Consider the following 16,894-nt stretch of genomic DNA (forward strand, 5'->3'; position numbering starts at 1 on the left):
GCGTTCCAATTTCTCCACATCCTCACCAATACTTGTTATTGTCTGTTTTTTTTTTGATAGTAGCCATCCTAATGGGTGTGAGGTAGTGTCTTGTAATTATGATTTGCATTTTCCTAGTGATCAGTGATATTGAGCATCTTTTCATGTGTTCAATGCCATTTTTATATCTTCTTTGGAGAAATGTCTATTTAAGTCCTTTGCCCATTTTTGAATCAGGTTGTTTGTTTTTTGTTGTTGAATTTTAGCAGTTCTCTATAAATTCTAGGTATTAATCCCTTATCAGATATATGATTGGCAAATATTTTCTCCCATTCTGTGGGTTGCCTTTTTACTCTGTTGATATTATCTTTTCATGCACAAAATTTTTTAATTTTCATGAACTCCAGTTTGTCTATTTTTTTCTTTTTTGCTTGTGCCTTTGGTGTCTTATTGAAGAAATCATTGCCAGATACAATGTTGTAAAGCTTTTGCCCTATGTTTTCTTCTATAGTTTTAGGTCTTACATTTAGGTCTTTGATCTATTTTGAGTTCCTTTTGTATATGAAGGGTCCAACTTCATTCTGTTGCATGTGGATATTCAGTTTCCCCAGCACCATTTGTTGAAAAGACTGTCCTTTCCTCATTGAATGGTCCTGGTGCCTTTGTCAAAAATCATTTGACTATATATCAGAGGGTTTATTTCTGGGCTTTTTATTCCATTACATTTGTCTATATGTCTGTATTCATGCCAGAACCATGCTGTTTTGATTCCTGTAGCTTTGTAGTAAGTTTGGAATCAGGAAATGTGAGTCTTCCAGCTTTGTTGTTCTTACTGAAGATTGTTTTGGCTATTCAAGGTCCTTTGATATTCCATATGAATTTTAGGATAGATTTTTCTATTTGTGTAAAACACATCATTGGGATTTTGACAGGGATTACAGTGAATCTGTAGATTGCTTTGGGTAATATAGACATCTTACCAATATTAAGTCTTCCAATCCATGAACATGGGATATGTTTCTATTTATTTATATCTTTTTAAATTTCTTTCAGCAATGTTTTGTAGTTTTCACTGTACATGTCTTTCACCTCATTGGTTGGAAATACTTGGTTTTCCAATACTTGGTTTCACCTTCTAAGTATTTTATTCTTTTTGATGCTATTGTAAATGTATTTGTTTTGTAATTTTCTTTTCAGATTGTTCATTGTTAGTGTATAGAAATGCAACTGGTTTTTGTGTAGAAATGTAGGTTTTCTACATTTTAGTGTAGAAATACAACTGACTTTGTATCCTATACTTTGCTGAATTCATTTAATAGTTATAACAGGGTTTTTTGGTGGAATCTTTAGGGTTTTCTACATATAAGATCATAATATCTGTGAAGAGAGATAATTTTACTTCTTCTTTTCCAATTTGGATGCCTTCTATTTCTTTTTCTTGCCTAATTGCACTGGCTACAACTTCTAGTACTATGTTGAATAGAAGTGGCAAAAATGGGCATTCTTGCCTTGTTCCTTATTTTAGAGGAAAATCTTTTAATCTTTTACCATTGAGTGTGATGTTCATTGTGGGTTTTTCATATATGACTTTTATAATGTTGAGGTAGTTTCCTTCTATTCCTAGTTTCTTGCATGTTTTTTTATCATGAGGGAGTGTTGAATTTTGTCAAATGCTTTTTCTGTATCAATTGAGATAATCATGAGGTTTTTTTTCCTTCATTCTGTTAATGTGGTGTATTATATTGATTGATTTTCATGTGTTGAAGCATCCTTGCTTTCCAGGGATAAATCCCACTTGGTCATGGTATATAATTCTTTTAATATGCTGCTGAATTCAGTTTCCTAGTATTTTGCTGAGGATTTTTGCATCAGTGTTCATAAGGGATATCGATCTGTAGTTTTCTTTTTTTGTAGTGACTTTGTCTGACTTTGGCCTAACAGAATGAGTTAGGAAATGTTCCCTCTTCTTCAATATTTTGGAAAATTTTGAGAAGGATTGGTATTAGTTCTTCTTTAAATGTTTGGTAGAATTCACCAGTGAAGCCATCAGGTCCAAGGCATCTCTTTGTTGGGAGATTTTTGATTACTAATTCAATTCCCTATTACTTATCGGTCTATTCAGATTTTCTATTTCTTTGTGATTTAGTGTTGGTGGGTTTTGTGTTCTAGGAATTTGTCCATTTCATCCAATTTGTTGGTATTCAGTTGTTCATAGTACTCTCTTATAATCCTTTTTATTTCTGTAGAATCAGTAGTAATGTCCCCAATTTCATTTCTGATTTTAGTCATTTAAGAAAGAAGAGTCTTGGGCTAGCTCTGTGGCATGCTGCACTTCAGTGGCCTGGGTTCAGTTCCTGGGTGTGGACCTACACCACTTGTTGGTGGCCATGCTGTGGTGGCGACCCACATACAAAATAGAGGAAGATCAGCATAGATATTAGCTCTGGGCAAATCTTCCTCAAGCAAAAAGAGGAAGATTGTCAACAGATGTTAGCTCAGGGCTAATCTTCTTCAGAAAAAAGAAAAAAAAAAAGAAGAGTCTTCTCTCTTTTTTTCTTAGTCCATCTAGCTAAAGATATGTAGATTTTGTTATCTTTTCAAAGAACCAATTTTTGGTTTCATTGGTTTTCTCTATTCTTTATTTTGTTTATCTCTGCTCTAATCATTATTTTTTCCTTCCTTTTGCTAGCTTTGGGTTTAGTTTTGTTTTTCTTTTTCGAGTTCCTTAAGTTGTAAAGTTAGTTTGTTGATTTGAGATCTTTCTTATTTCTTAATGTAAGTATTTGTAGCTATACATTTCCCCCTTTACTGCCTTTTCTGTGTTCCTTAAATTTTGGTATGTTGTATTTTCATTTTCATTCATCTCTAAGTATTTTCTTATTTCCCTTGTGACTTATTCTTTGATCTATTGGTTGTGTAAGATTGTGTTTAATTTCCACAAATTTGTGAATTTTTCCATTTTCCTTGTTATTGATTTCTAACTTCATCTCTTTGTGGTCGGAGAAGATATTTTGCATGATATCTATCTTTTAAAATCTACTGAGAATTAATTTGTGGCCTAATGTATGGTTTATCCTGGAAAATGTCCCATATGCACTTGAAAAGAATATGTATGCCACTGTTGTTGGGTAGAGTGTTCTGTATATGTCTGTTAGATCTAGTTGCTTTATTGTGTTGTTTAGGTCCTCTGTTTGCTCACTTAACTTCTGTATGATTGTTCTATCCATTATTGAAAATGGGGTGTTGAAATCCCCAACAATTATTGTAGAACTGCCTATTTCTTTCTTCAGTTCTGTCAGCTTCTGCTTCATATATTTTGATGGTCTGTCATTAGGTGCAAAAAATGTATAATTGTTCTATCTTCTTGTATTGAACTTTTTTTCAGTATATAATGTCCTTTTTGTCTCTGTAACCTTTTTTGATTTAAAGTATACTTTGTCTGATATTAATATAGCCACCCCTGCTCTCTTTTGGTTTCTATTTGCATGGAATATCTCTTTCCATCCTTTCACTTTTAATCTAATTACGTCTTTAGATTCCAAATGAGTCTTGTAGACAGCATATAGTTGGATTATGTTTTTTTAAAATACATTATGTCAATCTCTGTGTTTTGATTTGAGAGTTTAATCCATTTACTTTTAAAGTAATTACTGATAAGGAGGGACTTTCTTTGTCTTTTTGCTATTTGTTTTCTATATGCTTTGTAGCTTTTTTTTTGTCCCTCATTTCCTGCATTACTATCTTCTTTTGTGTTTAGTTGATTTTTTGTACTGAAATATTTAAATTCCTTTCTTATTTTCTTTTATGTATATTCTATAGCTATTTTCTTTGTGGTTACCATGGGGATTACATTTAATATCCTAAAGTTATAACACACTAATTTGGAATTATATCAGCTTAACTTCAATAACATACAAAAACTCTGCTCCTTTACAACTCTGTCCCCACCCATTTTAGTTGTTGATGTCATAAAATTATATCTTTATATGTTGTAGCCCCAAACCTAAACTAATAATTCTTTTAAATGCATTAGTCTCTAAAATCATGTAGAAAAAAAAAGTAGGGTTACAAACCATTGTTACAATAATATTAGCTTTTATAACTGCCAATGTATTTACCTTTAGTGAGATCTTTATTTCTTCATATGGCTTTGAGTTACTGTCTAGTGTCCTTTCATTTCATCCTGCAGGACTCCTTTGAGCATTTCTTGCAGGGCAAGTCTAGTGGTATAAGCTCCCTTAGCTTTTGTCTATCAGAGAATGTCTTAATTTCCCCCTCACTTTTGAAGGACAGTTTTGCCAGATTATAGGACACTTGGTTGACAGGGTTTTTTTTTCTGTGAGCACTTGGAATATATCAGCCCACTGTCTTCTGTCTTCGAAAGTTTCTGATGAGTAATCTACTGATAATCTTATTGAGGATCCCTTGTATGTAATGAGCAAGAAAGAATTCTTGCTGGTTTCAAGATTCTCTTTTTGTCTTTGTCTTTCAAAAGTTTGATTATAATATGACTCAGTGTGGATCCCTTTGAGTTCATCTTACTTGGAGTTCACTGAGCTTGTTAGATGTTTATATTCATGTCTCTCATCAAATTTGGGAAGTTTTTAGCCATTATTTCTTCAAATATTCTCTCTATTCCTTTCTCCTCTCTCTTCTCCTTCTGGGACTGTAGGTTGGTCTGCTTGATGGTGTCCCATAGGTCCCTTAGGCTCTGTTCACTTTTCTTCAATCATTTTTCTTTCTGTTCCTCAGACTCAATAATTTCCATTGTTCTATCTTCAAGTTCATTGATTCTCTCTTTGCTCTGAGCATATCTACCTTTGAATCCCCCTAGTGAGTTTTTTATTTCAGTTATTGTACTTTTCATCTCCAGCATTTCTTTTTGGTTTCTTTTTAGGTTTTCTATCTCTTTAATGATATTTCCATTTTGTTCATACATCTTTTTCTTGACTTTCTCCACATCTTGCTTTAGTTCTTTGAACATCTATAAGACAGTTATTTTAAAGTCTTTGTCTAGTAGTGCTGCCACAAGGTCTTTTTCAGGGACAGTTTCTGTTGATTTAATTTTTTCCTTTATATGGGCTATATTTTCCTTTTTCTTTGTATGCCTTGTGATTCTTTGTTGAAAGCTGGACATTTCAATCTAATGATATGATAACTCTGGAAATCAGATTCTCCCCCTTCCCCAGGGTTTGCTTTTTTTTGTTTTTAGTTGTTTGAGGCTCTCTGTATGCCAAGGATCAGCATGAGGTGTAAACTTAATGTATTTGAGGGTCTTTTCTGGATCTATACCTTTCCTTGGGCATGTGCGGTCACTTTCTAATTTTACCCATATGTACAGTTGCTTTTGAATGTTCTAGTCTTCAATGTCTGGCTCTCAAAAGGGAAAAAAGAGAAAAGTGATGGGGGAAAAAGTCACCAACCGTAAATCCCCTGGAAGTCCCTTCAGCCAGAGTGGGAGGGGCTTGCAACAATGAGGGGAGGTGCAACAACAATGGCCACTGGCCTTTTTGTCTGCACCTCTGTGACAGAGGAAGCAAGCAGTAATCAGAGGACAGATTCCCAATATTTGGAGGACAGGGTCTTTTTGTTCCTCTGGCTCCCACAAGCTATCTGCAAGCTGCTCTGGGAACACTTGCAGCTGCTTGCCAAAGGCCTAGAGGTGGGGAATGGGTAGCTGCTACTGTGCAAAGAGCTGAAATTGACCAAAATTATCCACAATTTACAGTCTAAGCCTTCCCCTTGAAAGTTTCAAGGCTTCAACTCCAGAGTTCCAAAATAGGTACATCAGACAGATTCTGCCAGTGCAATAGTTGTCTAGGTGGGGAGACAGAATACTGGTACTTCCTAGTCTGCCATCTTTCCAGAATCCTCTCACCTTTCTCGTTCTTAATACTTGTTATTTGACCCTTTGCTCTTCCTGTCTAGCAGTTGTAACGTCTTTACTTTGCCTCTGGTGTTCTGAAATTTAATTTAATTTAACACTCATATATAACTTCAGGTTATAGATGAACATCCAGATGGAAGAGATGCATAAGATAAGGTGTGTAGGAAGAGGTGCTGTTTCTCTGGGTACTAAGCATTTTCCGAATATTTCTGACCATTTCCTAAATATGTGTAATATGTATTTTCAAATGTATTTAGATGTTGCTGTGGGTGAAGAAATATAAACTCATAAATTACAAGATTCACAGTAGCTTTCTGTCCTTTTTGTCCACACATAAGTTACTAAAAGTATAACCAAATGCTTGTGGCTGAGGGTATCCCTGACAATGTCTAACCTAAAGAAATAATCTTCATATGAGGCTATAATTTCCACGAGGGCAAAGATCTTGCCTGTCTTATATTTATCTGAATCTCTATGGCACATATAATAGGCACTTAATAAATTCTCGTCTGTTTATTGCTTGCAGATGAATAAATATTCACATTGTTGGGAAACACTGCTTGGGTCATCACTGGGCACTTATCACTGGCTTGGTTGTGGGAATGGGAGCAAAAAGTCTGTAGCACTTCAGGAATTAGCTGTCAAGAGTCTCAACATTTTAGGGGCCCTAAACTATGCAGGGAGCACTTCATGGCTTAGAGGGGCTAGCTGGTAACAGAGGAAATTGGGAGCTAAAGTTTTCCATCTCTTCTGAGGTGGAAACACCCTTCTCAGGGTAGGAACAAACAGTCACAGGGCAAATCCTGTGTGACTGGTCACACAAGAAAGAACTTGACAGCCTTAAGCTTTCTTTGCAAGTCAGGACCCCCACGATCATGCTCAAATGTGTAGGCACACCCAGAAACACATATACATCCAGACACATGTACACCCAGACACACACATACACCCACACACACATACACTTAGACACACATACATCCAGACACACACATACAGCCAGACAAACACATACACCCACACACGTACACCCAGACATGCACATACAGTCAGACACACACACACAGCCACACACGTACACCCAGATACACACATACACACAGATACACACGTACCCCCAGACACACGCATACACCCACACACGTACATCCAGACACACAGATACACCCCCCCACACACATATGCTTAGACACAATACACCCAGACATACAATACAAACACATACACCCAGACACACACATGCACCCACACACATACACCCAGACACACACGTACACCCAGACACACACGTACACCCGGTCAAACACATACACTCAGACACACACATACGGGTGCCTCCCCACCCCCCACTTTATACAAGAAGCGAATGTAAATGAGTCTCATTGTCAGTGATTTAGAGGAGGAACTGCTTAAATGACACATTAGTAATCTGCTTGTCAAGGCAAAAAGTTCATTTCTGATGGTAGTATTTGTACTGATTTATAAAGGTTGGAAGCTGAGAGTTTTGTATTTGAGTTTGCTTCAAGCTTCACACACCTGTATAAATGAGCCTTTTACTGTCATAAGGGAAAAAGTTGGATTTTCTTTGTAGATGGTGTTGGCAGGTTTTTAGAAAGAAGTGTTTACTATTAAGTCATGAGAAAGAATCACTCATCAATAAATAGACAGAGGGAATGGTGTGGTCAGCTGGATGGTGGGCCATGTCAATCTACTAACAGTTTGCTTCCCACATAGGAAAAAAGAACTTTTTCATCTTCCAGACTCCACTTCTAATCTAAGTGTGTGACGTTGGTGGTGAGACAGAGTGTGTGACTCTGCTCACTCCACCCTCTCTGTTGGGAAAACAGCTCACGGTATATGTCGTTTGATAGTGACTTGGTCTGGGGATACAACATGTATTTATAGTGAGAAAATAAATACGCTAACCTTGTTTAGAAAATTATATCCCAAGCTTAGAAATCCCAAGGAAAGCGGTTCAGCCACTTCCAGAAAAAGGATTGGGCCCTTCTGCCTGTGCGATTTCAGTCTAGGCCCTGAGCTCAGTTTGTGCCTGTAAGAGGGGATGAGTCCAGACTGGTTGGCCTCTCTAATTTCCTTCACTTTTTTCACTGCAGTTACTTCAGGATGGTAAAATGGAGAAGCTTGAGGAACTTGTTGAAAAATACCCTTGTGCCTTTCCTTGCTGGGTTGGGCCCTTCCAGGCAGTTTTCTATATCTATGACCCAGACTATGCAAAGACATTTCTGAGCAGAACAGGTAAGAAAAGAGGGAATCTCAGGAAGCTAATCCTCCCAGGAGTTATATGCACAGCCTACAGGCAGGATTCTAAAGGAATTCTGCAGCAGAGGCCTCTATTGGGCCTTTAAGAGACAGTGGAGAAAGGGTGGGGAGGTTTCCCACCAATCCTGAAGGGGGTCCCATGTTCCCCAGCCCCCTCGTCTAATTCAGGCTCTCATGGGCCCTTTTAGGTCAGTGTATCTTAGAGCCCAGGTGACACCACCAGATCACCAGGGGCTTCCTTGGCCTCTCTTGCTTTTGTGTGTTCTGTGTCAGCAACACTCCCCACCCCCAGCCCTTTCTTGAGCAGAAATCTTCAGGGGATTCAGAATTGGCTCTGCCTCTGCTGTTCAGTACCTGAACCTGAGTGCCAGGTCATTAATTTACCAGTCTACCCTCTTGATTGTGGTCCAGATTTTGTTTTTGTTTTCTGCCCATTTCTCAACTGTGTTCCCTCTTGGGGCACAGGTCATCTGACTCTCCCATCCAACCCTTTTCCAAGGCTTCCACGGTGGATTATCTCATAGCACAAAATTAAAATGTCCAGTTTTCGCTCCATGAACTCTGTAAAACTAAGGTCTGATGTTCTCATCTTTCTTTCCTGTGCTCTTGTCTCCATTCCTCTTAGTAAAACCTAATAAAGGAAAACAGCCTTTCCCTGAAAGTCTCCATGTTTCCCCATCCCCCAGCTGATTTGTCTCAAGCTCACCTCTTAAAGGCCAAGAGCTGTAAAGCACGTCCAGTGAGAGTTCCCGAGAACCCCAGGAGGCATTAGTGCCTCACTCTCTGGTGTCTGCCGCCCCTGCTCTAAGAGTTGACTTGCTTTTCGAAAAGGATATGATACATTGCCCCAAGTCCTGTTCTGGAAACTTGCGACCCTTGGGCAATCTCTGTGTCTGTTGGAGGACGTGTAAACAAGAGAAGAATCTGGGTTTGTGTACCTGTCTGTCTCATGGGCTTGCTGTTCTCTGGTTCCTGAACCAAGACTTGGGGTTTCCCTGGGCCTGCCAAGGGCTGCAGGGAGTGAGCCCTGGGCCCCCTTTTGCTCACTGTTTGTGGTTGGTGCAGGCAAATGAAGAGAACCTTCACCAGCTGTGACTGGTTACTTTCCTCTAATGCTGTCTCCTGTTTCCTCTGCTTCACTCTGCAGATCTCAAGTCCAAGAACCTGTACAAGGTTTTGATTCCGTGTCTTGGTATGTATGTGCAAAGGAGAGGGGTACCCCACTCTCTCACTTAAGTCCCGTTTCCATGGGAGAGCATTCCAAAGAAACTCAAATCGGAATTCACAAAAGCGTTAATTCCTTGTGAATTTTGTGTTCCCGGTATAGTTCATGGATTGGTTTGGAGTGGAGAGGAGATGCATATTTGTTGTGTCTACTTTGAGCTAGAGACCAGACTAGGTGCCTTATGTATACACCTTCATTTAATGTGCACAGCGATAGAGTGAAGTAGATGTTTATTATCATACTTTATCATTGAGAAAACCAAGCCTCAGGAAGGTTAAGTGGCTTCATTACAGTTATGCTCTGCATAACGACATTTCAGTCAATGATGGACGACATACATGATGGTGGTCTCATAATATTAGTACCTTATAGCCTAAGTGTGTAGTAGGCTGTACCATCTAGATTTGTGTAAGTACACTCTGTGATGTTCGCACATCCACGAAATCACCTAACAACACATTTTTCAGAGTGTATCCCCATCGTTAAGCGACACATGACTATATTACAAAGGTAGTAACTGGGGATTTCAGGATTAACACTCTCATCAGGCTTTGAAACTTGGGGTCTTTCTCACAATACTAAATACATCCATTCCAGATGTAAGCATCAAACTCAGCTCAATGTTTTTTTTTTTTTTGTGTGTGAGGATGATCATCCCTGTGCTAACATCTGCTAATCCTCCTCTTTTTTTGCTGAGGAAGACTGGCCCTGGGCTAACATCCATGCGCATCTTCCTCCACTTTATATGGGACGCTGCCCCTGGCTTGCCAAGCAGTGCATCGGTGTGGGCCCGGGATCTGAACCGGCGAACCCTGGGCTGCTGCAGCGGAGCGTGCACACTTAACTGCTTGCGCCACCGGGCTGGCCCCAAAACTCAGCTCAATCTTAATAGATGAGCACTACTTTGATAATCCACCATGTCATGACTACCTGTGTGTCGCGGTTGCTCCATGACGTCTGTGTTCCTCACCTCTCCATCCTCATCTCATCTAATAAAGTGGCATGAGGTTGTGTGCCTTTTATTTCTCAAGGAAAAGGACTGGTGAGTCTCGATGGACCCAAGTGGTTCCAGCACTGTAGCCTACTAACTCCTGGATTCAATTTTAACATCTTGAAATCATATGTCGAGGTGATGGCCCATTCTGTGAGCACAATGCTGGTAAGTGAAGGGACAGAAGTGCTCTGTTGTGTTGCAGAATGCTTCCAACAGGGAATGGATTGGACATATGCTTAGTGGGTAGTGAGAGTCAAAGGAGGATGATTTCTAGAAATTAATGAGTGTACAAGTACCCACTGAGCAATAGGTGTCTATGTAAACCTTTGCAATGGTTCTTTGTGTGATAAGAAAAGATGAAGATCTGGTTGTCTGTCTTAGATGTATTTTGAGATCCCATGGCAGTAAACCAAGGACCAAGTAGTGAGATTCAGACGGTAAGTGCTGTAGGTGACGAGTAAGGAAACCAGGACCAGCTGTAACAGCTTCAGATTCAGAGGAGACTCCAATTTGCCATGAAATCTGAGCTGGACTTGAATATGTGGATAATATGGAAGGGGGAATCCTAGGCAGAGTGAGTCAGCATGAACAAAGGTTTGGAGTTTGGAATGGACTCGCCTGAAGGCTGTAAAGGCCCTAGCAAAGAATAAGTGTCTACATTAAACTCGCAGATGAGAGTTTCCTCTTGTAGACGGAAGATGATCATTGGGAGCTGACTTGAGCCCTTCCAAAGGGGCAGGAAGGCGTTGCAGAGGAACATTCCTATGGGCGGTCCCTGATGTACAAATGAGTTCTATTCCAAAACTCCACTGTACATGATATATTTTTAAATTGTACTTATTTAAAAATCAGACAATTGATTCATGAATACAGTTTCATCATACACACTTCAAACACCACAGACAAAGCCTAAGGTTCCCTCCGCCTTCTGCAAACCCATCCCTTTTCCATAGCACCACTGTTACCAGCTGGTTGGCTGGGTTCTCAGCCAACCTCACAAAGTAGATTTAACCTGAAGTTTGCTGGATTGTGGTGAAAACACCCGTGTGAGTTCCTGAGGGAGAGAGCTAGAGGTGCAGGCTAGAGGGGGCATGCTCTTCTGATTCGGGTGCTGTGCAGCCTTATGCACAGTTGCACATCAGCCGGTGGTGGTATTTGAGTTTATCTCCATTTTGATAATCCATTGCCATCTTCCTGGCTTCTCAGTCCCACATTTCCCTGAGATTCCTCTCACAGCTCCTCCCTCTGCTGAGTTGTTCCAAACTGCCTCCAGCTTGGAGCCTCCTCTTTGCTCTCATTTCTTCTCAACTCACTTTTTGTGCTCAGTAAAACTTACATAATTCAGGGTAAAAGCAATTGACTAAACAATTGACATTTAGGTAAAAGCTTTAAAAAAATCTCTTTGCCTTTTTTTCCATGGCCTCCGAATCCTTAGCACTCAGCCATAGGCGTAGGCGCTCAACAAATGTAGGTTGATCTGAACATAAACATTTAGATTTATTTGTATTTTTACACAAAGAATGCTTATTATGACAAATACATGTTCGTCAAGGAACTTTGTGGCAGTTTAAGCCACAAAACATTTCAGGGGGTGTGAGTAGTTTATTTTGGGGGGAAGTAAAGTGGACACAGGCAGCACTTGGCTGGGAACCAGGTCCAGCAGCTGCTCCTATTCCTGGCTTCTCTCTGTCCGTCGCTTCCGAATCGAAAACTTTTTTAAATATTCCAAGTTTTTTTTAAGTGTGGTTTTGATGGTTGAGAGTAGTGATGGGGTCAGGTGTCTAGCAATTTGGGGACTGATGATGGAGGAAGCCCTGTAATTATGGGTTTTGTATCAGAGACTTTTTACCAAGACTCTGATTTGTTTTAAAGCAGAGTTATGGTAGTAACAGAAAGGCCAAAGATACTTAACTCAGCCGTTTACCGGATACCGGATTTGTCCCAGGCTCTTTCTCACCCAGCTGGGTGCATTTCCCCTTCCTCATGTCAAGGAAGCACTTGGCTTATTTACTCACATACCGTTTGGCTCCTGCTTTGTCAGGGTCATCTCCCCTACATCATAAGGGCGGGGTTAGGGAGGAGCCTTCAGATACAGGCAGTCTGATGATGGTGATGTTGTTGATTTGACCTCCTGTGCCAGGCAAAGTGGGAGAAGATTCGTGACACTCAGGACACAATTGTGGAGGTCTTTGAGCACATCAACTTGATGACCCTGGACATACTCATGAAATGTGCTTTCAGCCAGGAGACCAACTGCCAGATAAACAGGTCAGTGACAGGAGGGCCAAAAGACACTTGTTTGCCAGTATCTAAGTCATTTATTGACATTACCCCACTTTCTCTTCTAGCACCCATGATCTTTATGTAAAATTGACATTGGAAGCCAGCAAAATCATCTTCTACCGCTTGTGCTGTTTCTTACGTCACCACGACATACTTTTCAAATTCAGCCCCGAGGGCCACCGCCTAAAGGAGATATGCAAAATGCTGCATCAGTACACAGGTAGTTCTTGGGTTTCACTCCCCAGGGCCATACACTGTCATCACTGTACCGTGTCTGTCTAGAGAAATAGGCCTCAGTGTGAAAAGAGAAAGAATTCTTGTCCTAATGGAGCTCTTATGTGGACACTGCCCCAATGAAATACACGTCCTTTAGAGGAGTTTGCTACATCCATAGTGGGAGTCTTATCAGAAGTTTTCTATATATTATACAGGTTTTATTACATACAATTTTTACTAATACCAATATAGCATAACAAGTGGGCATTTAGTGTTTCAAAGCACACATGGCCTATGGCTTTTTGCCTAGAGATTGCAGTAATGATGACAAGCTGAAAGCATTCATGCAACATAGGAATGAAGAGGAGAACAGAGTAAACATGGACACACATTCAAAAGAAGGGGGAAATGGGGAGTCGTTCAATGGGTGTGAAGTTTCGGTTATGCCAGATGAGTAAGTTCTGGAGATCTGCTGTGCAACACAGTGCCCTAGGTTCACTACGCTCTCTTGTATGCTTACAAATCTGTTACATGGGTAGATCTTAGGGTAAGTGTTCTTACCACAATAAAAAAATAAAAGAAGCTCGGTTCAAAAATAAATTATTTCAACAAAACAAACATGAATAGATTAAGCTTTTTAAGCAATTCACCATGGCTTCTCGTGAACACCATATGGAGAATACTTATCAAGCAGTTAGCTAATCCTTCCTCAGCTCCACCGCTTACTAGCAGTGTGACTTTGGGCAGGTGACTTACTGCTTTGTCTCAGTGTCATCTGTAAAATGGGGATGGAAAAGAACCTATCTCATAGTTTGTGGTGGTGATTAAATATGGTAATATATGTAAAGCACTTGCATAAAGTGTCTGGCAAGGAATAAATGTTAAATATCAAATATATTTGCCCCAGGAAGTTTACAAGACACACCTACATGCACACTCACACGTGCCCACATGAACACAGATATTGTAAGGAAGACACTCAGATAAGCAGGTTAGAAACAATTAAGACAGAAATGGGCATTATTTATAGCAGGAGTTCTCAACCTGTTCATGTCATGGCCCACACAGAAAATGTTAATGCTTATGTGGCTCATTGGAGGAAACAGGAGTGGATTTGGGGGCATCTACATGGGACTTGGTGAAAAAATTCTTTATGTTTTCTTTGTATTACATATTATGATGAAAAAACAAGATGCAAAGTATTAGGGAAAAGATTAAATGCTACATTTGTTCAAAATAAAACCTTTTCAAAAACATTAATTTTTCTTTAGTCAAATTTCTCAATGTTTTCTTTTATTGCATCTGGATATTGAGTAATAGTCAAAAGCCTTCCCCTAGTCCAGGGTATCTCACCCATGGCACCAATGACGTTAGCCTGGATATGTCTCTGCTGTGGGGAGCTGTCCTGTGCATTGTAGGGTGTAGCTGCATCCCTGACATCCACCCACTCGATGCCAGTAGGACTCTGACAGTTGTGGCAACTGAGAATGTCTGCAGACATTACCCAATGTCCCCTGGGGTCAAAGTTGTCCCTGGTGGGGAACCACTGCCCTACACCCGGACTGTAGTGAAATTCACCTGTGCTTTCTTCTAGTGCTTGTATGGTTTTGTTTTTCTGCATTTAGATCTCTGACTCATTTAGAGTTTATTCTTACGTATGATGTGAAGGGTTGATGTGATTTTTTCAAATGGTTCTCCAGTTGTCTCATCACCATTTATTAAAAAGTTCCCTCTTTTCCAGTGATTTGAATAACCACCTTTATCATATTCTAAATTGACATATGTACTTGGATGTATTTTTGTACTTCCTTGTCTGTTCCATTTGTCTATCTGTTCATGTGCTGGAATCGCACTGATTTTGAATATATCGTTCCACTCTCTCCTAGCCTGTACAGCTTCTGCTGAGAAATCTGCTGAAAGCCTGATGGGGGTTCCTTTGTAGGTTATTTTCTTCTCTCTGGCTGTCCTTAATATTGTTTGTTTGTCATTGACTTTTGACAGTTTTAATATATGGCTTGGAGAAGGTCTTTTTGCATTGAGATAATTAGGTGTCCTATTAGCTTCAGGTACTTGTATATCCATTTCCTTCCCCAGATTTGGGAAGTTCTCAGCTATTATTTCTTTGAATAAGCTGTCTGCTCCTTTCTCCCTCTCTTCTCCTTCTGGGATACCTATTACCCTTATGGTACTTTTCCTAATTGAGTCAGATATTTCTCACAGAATTTTTTCATTTTTTAAATATCTCATTTCTCTCACCTCTTCCATCTGAATATTTCTATCTTTGAGCTCACTACTTCTCTCTTCTTTATGGTCTAGTCTATTTTTAATGATTTCTACATTATTTTTCATCTCATTAATTGTGTTCTTCATCTCCAGAATTTCTGGTTGGTTTCTTTTTAGAGTTTCAATCTCTTTGGTGAAGTACTTGTTCTATTCATTAATTTTATTCCTGAACTCATTGAACTGTCTCTCTGAATTTTCTTGTAACTTATTGAGTTTCTTCATGACAGCTATTTTGAATTCTCTGTCAGTTAGATTATAATCTTCTGTGACTTCAAGTTTGGTTTCTGGAGAGTTGTCATTTTCTTTCTGTGCTAGTGTGTTACTCTAGTTCTTCATGGTACTTGATGAGTTGATCCTCTGCTGGCACATTTGTGGTAGTAACCACCTTTCTTATTTGGGTAAGGCTTGGTTACTTGGGTTCTGAGTTGCTTCTGGTTGTATGTGAGGGCCTGCGCTTTCCAACCTCCACTGCCTCTGCTAGAGGTACCATCAGTGTCCTCCTTGCACTGTTTGTTGCTGAGGCTGCTGCTGCCTTGCTGCTTATGATGTTGCTGCGGTCTCAGGTGTTACCACTGGGATCACCAGGCTGTGAGCACTTCTGCTGCTTCTGGGGTCACCTGGGTCTCATGTTCCCCTACTGGCTCTCCACAGGCTCTCCACTGGCTTGGATGCTGCTGCCACAAGTACTACCTGTGCTGCTGCTCCTGGGATGTCTGGAGGTGCTGGTTGCATCGCTGCCAGTAGTGCTGGGTTCATGGATGTTGCTGTCACTGCTAGGGGCCTGGGGACCTGGGGACTTGTATGCAGCCCCTGCTGCTGTTAGAGCTGGCATTGGGGGTGCTGCCACTGGGGGCTGGGTCGCAGGTTCTGCTGTGGTTCCTGAAGCCTCAGTTTGCAGCTTCCACCTGCCACTGCTGGGTGGGGGGCGGTCTGGGGCTAAGCAGGGAGTGAGTTTCTTTGTCTGCTCTGGTCACTGGTGCTAGCGGGTGGGTTCTGAAGACTCAGGTCAGGGTGCCCTGCGCCAGGTAGGAAAATCTGTGTTTTGGATACTGTCCCCACAATTGGAAAGATCAGGTTACTGCTGGAGGAGGGGGAGGGGGCTGGGTCACTGGCTCCACTCTGTCCTGAATCTTCAGGAAGTGTGTGCCACCCACCGCTGCTAGGGGACAGAGGCTAAGCTACAAGTATCTTGTCTGTCCCTGTAGCCTCTATACACAGGTGCATGTGCCAGTGTGAGAATCCAGTTTTGGACTGCTGCTGTGGGAGGAGGGGAAGGGGTTGTTCCCCTAGTTCCACTGCCTCCCAGAGGTCCAATCCACCCACCTTTGGATGTATAGATGTGTGGATCTCTTAGGTGTTCTATTGTGCTGTGTAGGGAGTCCTTTGTTGGTCAGTGGATGTCTGATTGGTTGTAACTTAGAGGAGAGAGACAAAGGGAATAACTCACTCGGCCATGATGCTGATGTCCCCCTCTCAAACTGATTTATTTAAAGACACTTTGTAGTATGTTTTTCTTAAATTAATAATTATTTTTTAGAGTTTTAGGTTTACAGAAAAATTGAGCAGAAAGCACAGAGAGTTCTCGTATACTTCCTCACTCCACCCACACTCACAGTTTCCCTTGTTATTAACGTCTTGCTTTAGTGTGGTACATTTGTTATAACTGATGAGCCAATATTGATACATTATTATTAACTAAAATCCATAGTTTACTTTAGGGTTCACTACGTTTTACACTCTATGGGTT

The 16,894-nt window shown here is 40.5% G+C and overlaps 1 protein-coding gene across 1 annotated transcript in view; it reads left to right on the forward strand.

Moving 5' to 3' along the window:
• LOC101398306 (cytochrome P450 4X1-like) overlaps positions 1-16,894 on the forward strand; it is a 42,179-nt gene that overhangs the window by 3,129 nt on the left and 22,156 nt on the right. The window contains 5 exon segments of the mRNA XM_087445989.1: positions 7,981-8,122; positions 9,294-9,338; positions 10,403-10,530; positions 12,506-12,633; positions 12,714-12,868. Of these exon segments, the coding sequence (XP_087302115.1) occupies positions 7,981-8,122; positions 9,294-9,338; positions 10,403-10,530; positions 12,506-12,633; positions 12,714-12,868 (598 nt within the window).

Source organism: Ceratotherium simum, chromosome 22 (assembly GCF_057802395.1).
Source record: "Ceratotherium simum simum isolate JZ-2026a chromosome 22, ASM5780239v1, whole genome shotgun sequence".
In the NCBI taxonomy this organism is placed as follows: domain Eukaryota; kingdom Metazoa; phylum Chordata; class Mammalia; order Perissodactyla; family Rhinocerotidae; genus Ceratotherium; species Ceratotherium simum.